The 12,946-nt window shown below is 34.3% G+C and overlaps 2 protein-coding genes across 2 annotated transcripts in view; both read right to left on the reverse strand.

Moving 5' to 3' along the window:
- LOC149411878 (protein Wnt-5b-like) overlaps nt 1–12,946 on the reverse strand; it is a 141,020-nt gene that overhangs the window by 91,615 nt on the left and 36,459 nt on the right. Inside the window, exons 3-4 of the mRNA XM_089646469.1 lie at nt 3,800–4,050; nt 2,856–3,036 (exon numbers count right to left, since the gene is read on the reverse strand). Of these exons, the coding sequence (XP_089502595.1) occupies nt 2,856–3,036; nt 3,800–4,050 (432 nt within the window). The remainder of the gene's footprint in view (nt 1–2,855; nt 3,037–3,799; nt 4,051–12,946) is intronic.
- LOC149411879 (putative salivary secreted peptide) lies at nt 6,000–6,839 on the reverse strand. Its single transcript, XM_089646549.1, has one exon. The coding sequence runs from the start codon at nt 6,665–6,667 to the stop codon at nt 6,233–6,235; it is 435 nt and encodes a 144-aa protein (XP_089502675.1). The 5' UTR covers nt 6,668–6,839; the 3' UTR covers nt 6,000–6,232.

Raw genomic sequence — 12,946 nt, forward strand, 5'->3', positions numbered from 1 at the left:
TTCTAATTGAATCTACTCAATATCTAAACATCCCCTTCTTCCTCACAAGCAGAAACAGGTGACGAAGAATCTGGTTTAAGACAGTAACCGAAATTAATCGATTAGAATAACTTACACAAATAAATACCACAATTTTGGTATAATTTATCGTAATTATGGCATACATAATATAAATGTAAACCACAAACCATCAAATTTATTAATATTGCAAATCGATACTTGAATTTTTTTAACAAAATTTACACAATTACAATATAAACACAATTTTTTTATAATGAGAAGTACTATGAATTAATGAAAAATCATGCGTTTTTGATTTGAAAATTTGATCGCATAGAATTAAGTAGAATATATAGCATATATCGAAAACTGTGTAAAAAGAATTAGAAAACTTACTTACTATTTTATACAATTAAGAAATATCCTAAATCTTTCAAATATTAAAATGGTTTACTTTGCTCTTGTACAGTCAGTGTTGCAGTACGGAATAATCGCAAGTGGAGGTATCTATAAGAATAATCTGTATTCGATAGTAACAACATAAAAAATGATAATCAAAGTTATTATTAAAAAACCAAGAATTATTCCAACCAACGAACTTTTTGAAAAATTTAAGGTCCTACCGATTTCAAAACTATTTCAAAGAAATGCTTTTTTAAAAGTTTTTAAAGATTCTGATAGGTCCTGAACGCGAAGTATAAGACCTAGAACATCTGGGAACATGTATGTACCTAGATGCAATACGACAGCTGCACAACACCATCATGAATATATAGGCCCAAAGTTATTTAACGATTTACCGGATACAATAAAAAGTGAGAAAAATTATTTTAAATTAAAAAAAAAACTTTCGTTGTATTTTTACAGAGAAGATTGACTTACTTTTATCGATGATTTTCAGATACATTCTGTTGCCTATTACTGTTACTTATATTGTTGCTTATATTTAGTTGATTATTGTTGATATTCTGTTTCTATAGTTATATGTAATTTTCTTCCTGTAAAATATTTTGTAGTATTTTACAGTATTTTTGAAAATTTCTTTTTCCATTTTTGTAACTATATATATTATTATCTATATATATAAGCACATAGACTAGGTCCCCAGTTTGACCTGAGAATATTTCTCTACAAATTGGGTAAACAAAAAAAAAGTGATGTCTGATATGAAATGTAATATATTTTTATCTCTTGTGAATATTTCCTTTTTTTTCTAAATAAAAATAAATAAATAGCATTTGAAATGATGAAGGAAGGGTGAAATTGGTAGGGCGATGTGTATTTTAAAACAAATGTAAGTTAATGCTTTTCTCTATAACTTTTTTTTACTGTTGTATAAATTTCATAAACCAGATACAACAAGACATTCTATTCTTCCTACTGCCAGCAAGGAGTGTTCACAATCAGATTCCGTCCGATTAGCAAGCGAAAGCGATTTGTATAACATCGGGGTAAAAGAAGTAATGGTATTGTGAGAGTGTCCTGTGCAGCCTTCGCCACTTGTTGGGATATTTATCTCAGTGCTCTGTGATCCCACCTTTGTCTTGTCACCCGCAGGAAGGGAGCTTCTGTTGAAATATCCCCGGAGATTAGCAGGTCACGGGGATTAGACAAGCTGTCAAATAAATAAGGTACAACTATCTACTTTGGAGACAAAGGTTTTTTCAAGAAATCGTATTTATTTCAAACCTTTTTTTGAATTCAGAAATAGGTGAGACAAGTGTAAGTAAGGCTAATTGTAATCAACTTAATCCGCTGAAATATTGTGTGTTTTTTATCTTAACGTCAAGGAACGGGCCTGAGTACTATTCCTGCATGAATAGTACATATTACATCCTATATCTATTTGATATCACATACTCTTCTTGTTAACCCTTGGAATGCTGGAGGTAATAATACCAATCACCCGTACGCCAGTTGACACTATTTTTGTAATAACTTGCCTTTTTAGAGGTTAATGTGTTTACGAATTGATAAAATTTATATATATCTTTCTTATGTAGTTTCCTTGGATTCAGAGAACATTTTTTCTTTTTAATGTTATAAAAAATATAACATGTACATACGAAAATGACATAAGAAGATATTTAGTAAATAAATACAGTTCTACGACTTTTGAAAATCGGAATTTATCATTTGACAAAGGAATTTGCGACGCGATGAAAAATCTCAAATAAAATAAATACGTTTACAAGAGACGAAACAATAAGCTAGAATAATATTGAAATATAAGATATCCAGGGTTAAAGTGCACAAACTTTGGGAGGTGATTCTACCTGTTGACATGAGTAAAAAAGATGAATCACCTCTATCAAAAATCAGTTGTTTTTTTCCCATAATTTTTTTTTTCAGTAGAATAATATTATTTTCTCCGTAGAAACAATTCAACGTACCTGAAAACTACTTTAAAACGTTGAAGTTTCGAAAAAGTTTATGTACCCCCGGACACCCTGTATATTATTTCCATGCCAAGCGAACAAAAAATATTTTAAAACCATAACATTCATACCATAAAATTGAGACAGGTGTAGTGAGCTACGAGCAAATCCACAGTGGATGTCATGGTATACTACGGGTTGAAGCATGTTTAATAAAAACGTAGGAATATTATATCATATTGAACATAGACAGACAGACTGTAAAAGTGTCGAAAAATTAACCCATCTCGAGAGTTATTACTAAATTCTAAACCTTGAAAATAAGATCAAAAATCGAAATCAAAGTACACCGCTTATAGCTTTGTTATATCTTCTCCCTCCATCTCTTGACATGGAAGAAAGCATGCACAGAAAGAAGGGTTGCAACAGAGCTCTCGGCGAAATGCGCACATTTTTAGGTTTCAAGGTAACACTCACTTGTATCCGTACTCCATATTGTCCCCACAGCCGCCCCACAGCCAGTCCCTGTGCAGGTCTCTGGGGCGGAGCGCCCGCGAGCACCCGCACGAGGACAGGCGCCCGTCTCGACAAGCTCTGGACACCATCAGCGCGGCCCCCGCCGACAGGATGGCGTGCGTGAAGGCGGTCTCTCTGCTGCCTGAAATATATTTTGTAACTACATATTTTCTCTTGCTTAATGTGGCTAACACATCTTGAATCTATCAATTGGTGCAGATTTTAAATTATGCAGCAGGGCATTATCATCCCTTTCTACAATAAACTATTTTTCGAATTTGCTTTGTCCTTTTTTGGGCACCTAATTTCGTTACATGTCCTTGTGTTATGTCTGTGAATGTCCTTGTTTGTATATAATTCAGTTTATAGGTTGTATATTATTTTATGTATACGCGTTCAAGGTTATCATCTGTTTCACTGTTAGCTAATTTAGTTACTTTTTAAAATCTATTTCGCCTAGAAAATATTATTATTATTATAAGGCATAACCCACGAAAAGCTACAAGGCTTTTAGATATTTTAACATTAGTCGGTTGTTCATTGAATATCTTGAATCCTTCAAAAAATTGTTCAAAAAATATATTTATTGAAGAAATAATAAGAAATAAATAAGCGTTCTTCACAATAAGACCCTTTCCTGCAAGTACATACAGTGTACTATGGCTTTAGAAAATCGTATTTTACGGAAAATTAAACGGAATTCGCTACTTGATTTTTTAAAGATAAAATAAAGATGTTTGCAAGTGGTGAATGGATAATCTAGAATAATATTAAGATACATTATTTTCCTACCAAGCGAATAAAATATATATTTTGATAGTCTAGGAGCATATTTTAGATTCAAAATAGCATCAAATCAAGGAAAGTGCGGTGAGCTGTAGCAGTCACAAAAAAATTGAACTCACCTATTTTAGTGAGCGGTCCAAACACGTTGGTGTTATTATGCGTGGTGCAGTTCCACCTCCTGTCCTTGAACTGATGCTGGCACTCCTGAATAGCGTCTTTGGCACCCTGAGCAACCACCGGCATGTGGTCCCCGTACAGCTCGCACAGGCGAGCCTGCCCCACGGACAAATGGGGGCTGGCGCAGCGGTCGCTTGGCACGTCCGGCACGTCCGGGGCCGTCCAGGTCTCGAAGCCGTGGTGACCCATGTAGCTAGAACAAACAAATCGTTAGATAGGAATGTAAATAATAAAAAATATATATATATAAAGGAAGAAAAGGAACGTTGCAGAAGATGTCAACATCATCATAAATAAATATGAACTGATGAAGATCTAAGATCTTATTGAAGTGAACATCTTCGAGAACAAAGAAGAATTAAATAAGCAAGTACAAGGTTTTCCAATAAGAGGTGTTATTTTGATTTTCAATCGTAAAAAATCAGTGGTTTTGTTGCTTGTGTGGCACGTAGCGCCGTTTTGTTGAAAGTAAACGTTGTCCAGATTAATATCATCCAATTCCGGCAATAAAAAATCTCTCGATATAATCATCTCTCGATAGCACAATCAATTACCGTAACTGTTGCTCCAGCCTCATTTTCAAAAAAGTAAGGTCCAATGACACCGCCGGACCATAAACCGCACCAAACAGTCACACGTTGAGGAAAGAGAGGCTTTTCAACAATAACTCTTGGGTTTTCCGAGCCAAATGCGACAATTTTGCTTGTTGACGAAGCCACCGAGGTGGAAATGGGCATCATCACTCAAGATGATTTACATTTGATTCACTCAAGTGAATTTTAATAATTTCATGTTGAAGCATGTATCGTTTCATTTTTATTAATGACGTAGTTTTTACTTGTCGAATGTCAAAAAATTACCGCTTCAAAAGTAACATCTACCGAAATAGCGGGCTATTCAAAATAACACCTCTTATTGGAAAACCCTGTACTTAATCTTTGTTGAAAAGTGGATACTGTCGAAAGCAGTAAAAAAATTATGATGAGGGTGACTATCACTGAAGAGGTTAGCATCATCAAAGATAATTAAGATTTGGTGAATACGAAGATCTTGGTTGAAGTAAACATCATCGAAGATATAGAAGAAGTGATAAAGTAAGCAATTTTGGGAAAGTGGATATCATCGAAGACAGTGAAGATTTAATGAGTAACGTGATTATTACTGATCAGTATCATCAAAAATAAATAAGATTTGGTGAAAACGAAGACCTTAGTTGAAGTGATCATCAATGGAGGCATAAAATAATAGATGAGGTTGGCAACCATTATTGATGAAGAATATCATCGAAGACAACGAGGATTTATAGAAACGGGATCATTATTGAAGACGTAGAAGAACATAGTAAAAAAATTAAGGCAATTGTTTAAATTCTGTCAATCATAAGAATTTAGTCCCAAAATGGCCCCAATGGTATATCAAAAAAAATTAACGATCATAACAAGCGTTTGGAAGGTTTTGACTTCGAAGGAGTGAATTATCCTTGTCCATCAAGGCCAGTGACCAGGTAAATAATCCTCAGTAATGAAGAATTGATTAAAGAAAATAAAACACACTACTTCCAGTTTTAAGCGCATGATGTGAAATATTACTGCGAAATGATTTAAAAAATTGGAACTGATCAATTATTCAGAAAAACGAGAAATTAGGAGGCAAAATTATTAATTTTAATGATAATTCCATATTTGAAATGTCTATTACTTTCATTTAAATTTTTGACATTTGATCTGTAGAAAATTAACAGATCTAAATCTAAATAACTAATGATTTTTAAAATATAAAAAATTCTGATAAACAGAAAATTGTCAAAATTTGTTTTTGATAAACAATGATTCGACAAATATTTTATAAAAAATCCTGCGAATGAACAGTTTGGAATACAACATATACATTAGGGTGAGGCAATACGGTTGCATTTCCCAGGAATTAATTAAATTTAAATTGAAAGGGTAGTCACATTTTTCTGTAGTATACTCGTATAATGCGTAGGAACAACAGTTTATAATATAAACATCACAATTTATCGGTGTCAAAGCAACAAAATCTCCCAAATTCAAGGTCGCAGACCATGTAGGTTGTAGAATAAATTAAGAAGATCAAACAGACAAGAGAAGCAATAAAGAAAACACGAAATTAATGCTTACTATATTTTTATTTTGAAAATAGTTGGTACATCAGAATCACACTAGTATACTTTCATAGTTTACGTATTTAACTACGATATATTTTTTAACAATATTATAAAATACAAACTAGCTTTCAATAATCTTTAATTGCTTGCACAAACTTATAAATGCTAATCTTATTTAATACGAAGATATTTGGTATTGAACGGTACAGCATTTTTAAAGGGGAAATTCAAATCACTTTCACGTTGTTCAGTGTCCCCAAATCTCCACGATGAAATTGAAACCCCTAGATCTCTGAGACTTCAAATGAAGAGAGACATTCTTGTAGCCAATTCCTCCTCGTGTGAGAAAAGCATAACCACCTTCTCCCTTGATGTTCTGGTCCAGAGCTCGGATGGCAGAGATGATATAATACCCGGTTGTTCCATTTCCAGGGTACTGTATATCTCTGGTTACAACTCTGAACAAAGAAGAAGGTTCTTTCACGATCTGCCTGAAGAGTTGCTTGTCGCCGGGGAAGACTTGTCCAAGAACCAGGTGGTGAGAGTTGTTTGATGCGAGGTTCACGTTACGCCCATAAACATCTGGAGGAAATCCTGGTGTGTAGGAGTTTACAGAAGATAGCAACTGGCCGAAAACTAGCCCTGCTAGAACTGTGAGACCAGCAAACTTGAGGAAACCCATTGTTATTTTTCTTTGCTCCTTTTTTTCAGTTGATTTCTACTTTCTTCCTGACTTCTTTTGTATAATTAATTTTATTATCACTTTTAAATTGTAGGACTAGATGCACTCGCTAGACTGAATCTATTGCAGTTGCTTTGGAGATTATATAGGAACTACTCGTGAATGAAACCACTTGAATTTTATAACACAAACATTTACACAAAATTCTACGTATTATCTTGTTGATTTTATATTGATATCTGGTCTACGCAAGACTTTGTTACCAAGAAAACGGAAATCACGTGATTAACTGTTTGTATTGTGTTTCATAAATATCTTTACTCCTTTGAGCCGAGCGATTCAATTTATTTATGCCACCAAGAATTCTCGCAAACTAAGAATTGGCTTGCGTATAATATAGATATGGAGATGATGTAGAAATGCTTTTGGAAATGGTCCATCTCAGGAAAAAGGATCTCAGAACACTTTCGAGTGTGCAAACTCGGCCATACAGACAAATTGGCAATAATTGTCCAGCACCTAATTGAAACCAGCTATTTAATACTTTTTATAATTTTGATTTATTCCTGATATTTTCCTGGGAAGACCCAAAACGTATCGAGCACGCCTTATTCCAGAGGCAATTGAAATCCACAAAAAGCCCACGAATATTAATAGACACGATGGGTCTGAGCTTAATAGATATTGGTTTGGGTACTTGACATCTACACCAAAACTAAACGCCGAAAACCACATTAATTTAACTAATTGTTGCACTGAAATAGTGGTCCTAAGAAAATTAATGGGTGCAAAACAATCCAGACAACTGCCTTAATGGTGGATACTTGAAACGCAGTCCGAAACGTTGGTTAAAGAAGGTGGAATTCTAAAATTTCATAATCACCCGTAAAAATAAATCACGTAATTGTGCATTATTTCAATAACCTTTTCCTTCCTCATTTTATTATCTTCCTTACATTGTACACAGTTTGAAGATATGGATTTCTAAAGGATAATTTTTCACGAAATAATAAAATGTAAGACATAAAATCTAACGAATCGGATACATCTGTATGACTGGATGAAGAAAGTGTCCCATTTCAATTGCTGGTGTTTTATCTTCTAATAACTCGTATTTGTCGATGTAGAAAATATAAATGGCAATTTGATCGTCGCATCAAAAGGACCGAAAATTACCCACAAGAAAATCCAACTAAAAATTCAGGGGAAGTAAACGCTAGAAGAGCGTAGAGAGGAGTTGTTCCGGCTAAAGATATCTCAGATAATATCAAACCTCCAATAGAAATTATTATAGCCAATAATTAGTCGCCTCAAATATCAATACAAATTGAAAACATCTCCCGAGTAAAAATAAATGCCGCCGACGGGAATTGAACCCGCACCTTCTGATCCGGTCAGAGTGATCATCTGACCGGACATTGAAGGTGCGGGTTCAATTCCCTTCGGCGGTATTTATTTTTACTCGGGAGATTTTTTCAATTTGTATTGATATTTGAGGCGACTAATTATTGCTTATAAAAATTTCTTATCCTTTGTGCTATACATAAAACCTTGTCTTATAAACATTGGTTTATCATTAAAAAAAAATTATGTAATAGAAATGGTTCAAAGTAGAAAAAGACAAACTACTAAGATCAAAGTAAACGAATGTGAATTACAGTCTGCTCCTTCAACCACTGTGCCATAATTCTTTTCGAGGTGCTTCAATATTTGCCACAAGTGTCATTCTGAACGCAAACGTGTTGATTTTTGTAAAATTATACATTGCTTTACTCCGTGCAATTTATATTACACAAGTTAGTATCGGGTAGTGTTGTCTACACATTATTCATTTGAGCAAACATTCGTTCTGGTTCTAGAACCTTCCGTGAAAATGCTCTGAGTCGACTAGATGTACGTGAACGTCACGATGTGCCGTGAATATTATCGTAAGAGATTAATTATCAATACTAATTTAATTCTATTATTCATTCATAACCAAGTATGATTCGTTTAATGTGTTTATTTCGAATGATTATTACTCAACGTGAATTTATGAAGTAATCATGTTTATTTATCAAAACATCTGTTCGGGGATTGCAAATAAAATTGATTAATTTAAATTTTAAAATAATTTGTGTGTTAATTTTTTATGGCATCACTTCAATATTTTAATAATATTGTTTTTACTTAGAAGTTTGCAATATTTACAAATCTGTGTAGGTACTTAGACGGCAGATATTTTATTTTTTAATAAAGTTGTTCTTAAATTATTAGTAAATAAAACCAACCGAACCCAACGTTTTCTTGCAAGAAAATAACTGTTTTTAGTTTTCTTTTGGTTACTGTGTTTTTAAGTCCATTTTATACTGCAGACCCGTGAAAGTTCCTATTGTAAAAACGAAAATTAAATTTTTTTGTTATTTGTTTTTGGGGTGTTATGCCGTGTTGCGCTAACTCCTTCTTTAGCCAACGTTTCGGACAGCATTGCAGTGTCCATCATCAGGGCAGATGTGTTATTTTAACAAAAATAACAAAAATCTCAAAAATAACACATCTGCCCTGATGATGGACACTGCAATGCTGTCCGAAACGTTGGCTAAAGAAGGAGTTAGCGCAACACGGCATAACACCCCAAAAACAAATAACAAAAATACTTTTGGCCGTGAAAATCTTAAATCATATTTGACGAAAATTAAAGTTTGCAATTTTCTGATAAAACCATTATATTACACGTATTTTAACGCTTTTCTGAATTATCATACAATCAAATTCAATTTAAAAAATGACAAAAATAGCTTTGAATAAATTAAATCAGAGTCCGTTGAACCAGAGTTACACAGACAGACAGACAGACAGGCACACAATAATATTTTAAGATATTAGTATTTTTGATTGATTTTGTGCAATGAAAAAAATTAATTTATTTTTTAATTTTGTAGGCGGATATGGGTACCGTAGCCCCGGGAAAATTTCTTGGATAAACAACACCCTTACCACAGGTCACCGTAAAGTCTTGGCAGCGAATGCTTTTGCCCGTTGCGTGGCGGGCAGAATCGGGTTGACGGAGATCTTTTGACCTCTCTTGACCTTGTACCTCAGTGAGAGGGATGAATTCATACATCCGTCACTCGTGGACTCATTGATCCCCTAATTCCTACCAACCCATCATACCTTTCACTTCCCAGATGTTCCTTTCTACAAAAAGACCCCAGTCACACCATCCCCAAATATGCCATAGGCCCTGGGGGACTGATGTGACTGACGTCGTCCATGAGTTTATTTCACATTAGCATTTCCAACATCTATGGTGACAAAACTGACTATAAAGTTAACTGTATCAAGCTGTAACATGTTTGTTCAGTGCCTACGTAATCAAGACTTCCAATCTGCAACTTTCAAGCTAACATACAATCGGGCAGATAATACTCGAAATAAAAACGTCGAACAAGCACCGATACAAAGTTTCCACGGATATGTCTTATTATGTCGGTACTGCAGTTAATTGCCGTTTACCGCAAGACATTAACACCATTGCGGAGATGCCTCCGACAATGTTCCCGCCACAGAATAAAGAAGAACACTAGAAATGCAATATGGGTGATCCAAAAATCTGACCATTCTTTTGCTTAAATTTCAAATGGAGAACTGAAAAAAAAGTTAATTTCGATCACATAGCGATAAACCATGTCATACTAAGTGTAAGAGAGACAGAAGTTTGACTATGGTCGTGACTCTGTAATTCCTTGAAGAATTAGGCTGACGACAGTAGCCAGAACTAGTCGATTACGTAATGTATTTATTGACAGAAAAATATCAACTGTTCAACTGAATTACATGACCTAAAATTACGCTTTAAATAGCAAAAATTCCACATCCCATCAAAATACTGTTGACAAGTTTTATTCATTGAACTCCACTGTTGTGTCATATAATTTAGTAGAAACTTCATCGCCCTCTGTTGAACTCCACCGTTTCTTTGATTCTTCTTGATTCGGTCGTCACCCAGTGAATTCTATAAATCAGCGTTTGGTGGATATTAGCTTCTTGAGTTCGATCAATTCTGTATAGTTCCTCATAAATGTAGCAGTAGTCAGTGGCAATACCAGTATCCATGCAAATCTACGCGGAAGGCATTTCTAGTGTGTGCTATGTATTCGGTGGTCCCGCTAAATGCCAACTGACTGAGGTCGTGTATCCACCATCCGATAAGCTCCTACTAACAATTCTCGGCTTAGTGCTTAGTGTGTCAGGTATTGAGAAAAATGCTGCACAATATTTACGTCGAGAGATACATCTTATTTACGATTGGTTCGGCTGTATCGATGAATGTCTGAGGATCTATAGATAAATGCATTTATTTTTGTGATTATATATCAATAGTTTTTTTTCAAAATCACTTGGTGCAGCACAATATCGTGTACACATCGAGTTAATGTTTAGAATATTTAGAGAAAACTGCACTTGGTTTGTGGGACAAGTCAAAGTAATAAGAACATAAATATTTTGCATCAAACGAAACAAATTTTTTGAATCAATATACTAGATGTTTCATCAGACACAACAGCTTCCAGAATCAAAATGTTGCTAATTAAAATGGCCTTAGCCGTGTTTGATAACCAGAAGTGAATAGTCAGGTACCTCCCAAACTTCCGATACCCCTTCAACTTTTATTAGCCAGTTCTTACAGCCAACAACCCCAATTGGGAATGCCATAATCCTATTAGCTTCAGAAATGTTATATCTAAACTATGTTCGAAATCGCGTATCTATGTTGATTGACCACATCTGAATAGTCACTTATATACTTCCAATCCTCCTCTTTCTGGTGAGCTTCTCTCCACCCACGTCTTTTATCCGCCTAACAGTTGTCGAATTCGTGATGCTGTCTAGTCCGACTGACTTCTGGCAGATTGGATCTATGCATATTTATTATGGTACTTTTCACGAAATCTGACATTTATTTCAGTTAAGTTCAGTTAAATTCATTAGTTACAATTTGTAAACATTTTTTTCATAATTATTTAAGTACTGTTCAAAAGATATATATTTATTTATTTTTTATAAAATCGATTACATTTTATGATATTGACTGTCCAACTAGGAAGGAGCATACATTTAAATTACAAAATTTATTAATTAAACATTCTTAACGTTTGGGAAGATAAGTTTTCTAAAAGTTTTAAAGTTATTTAAAGAGTATTTAAATAAAGATTATCTGCCGTTTTTAAAATTACATTCAATAGCACCATTCCTCTTGTCATGCTATGCTGTGCAAGAACATCTGTATTGCCGTGTGGTATCTTACATAAGTGATGGTGACGACTCGAGCACGAGCCCTTTTCAGACACAAGCCTTAGCATTCCAAGAGGAATGTGCTAAAAATATAGATGTGCACTAAATAACTAACTAACCATCACGCCGTTTCCACGCAGGGGTAGGCAGAGAGGACGGACCGCCAAACAACTCAGTCTTGGCCCACACTACTTGCCTCATTCACATTCATACTTGCTCTTCTTTTATTCTGACTCTTGTCATGGCCCGACTCAAGTATTTGATTCACTTGATCGTGCCAACTCTTTCTCGGGCGTCCCCAACTTCTTCTGCCATTCACATTTGCGTCATATATTCTCCTTATCCTTACACTCCTTTATTCGTTCATTCACTCTACATGCCCAAACCATCTAAGCGTCCCTTTCTTAATCTTACTCACTACATGGTTTTACCACAAATACGTCTTAGAGATCTCATACACTACAGCATTCAGTCTACTTTCATCGTTAATCAAGGTTTTTCATATGGATCCCAAATAGTTTACATTTGTGGATCGGTATGAAAAAAGCATAGTGTAAAACGCCCATAAGGTAACAGGAATGTATCCTTCTATCCTGCTCATATTAAGAATTGTATCGTAAAAGAAGCATCGGGTAGCGAAACGAATTAATTTATCTTTGGTGTTAGCATAAATAGGTATGTCTTTAATAATTAAATTATGTACCAGATATTTTATTGTAAACAACACATTTTCAACACGACAACACAACCTTGCCTTCATCAGGACAGTACAATAACAAAGTCAAAGTAAAATAACAAAAATTCAAGTTTCGAAATTAATTTACACGTTTACACAAAGTTATTATATTTTATCACAGAGTTATTTCTTCAAAATACTTGTTATAAAATGTTTTAAAATTAAGCTGAACAATTTGGTGCCGTAATTAATCAAACTGGAATATTTTCGATCATACGAGTTCTAAAAAATAATTCTGTGCTTCTTTTTTAGTATGTACGTATATTTAT

This window comes from Hesperophylax consimilis, chromosome 24 (genome assembly GCF_061612785.1).
Source record: "Hesperophylax consimilis isolate HC1 chromosome 24, BYU_Hcon_1.0, whole genome shotgun sequence".
In the NCBI taxonomy this organism is placed as follows: domain Eukaryota; kingdom Metazoa; phylum Arthropoda; class Insecta; order Trichoptera; family Limnephilidae; genus Hesperophylax; species Hesperophylax consimilis.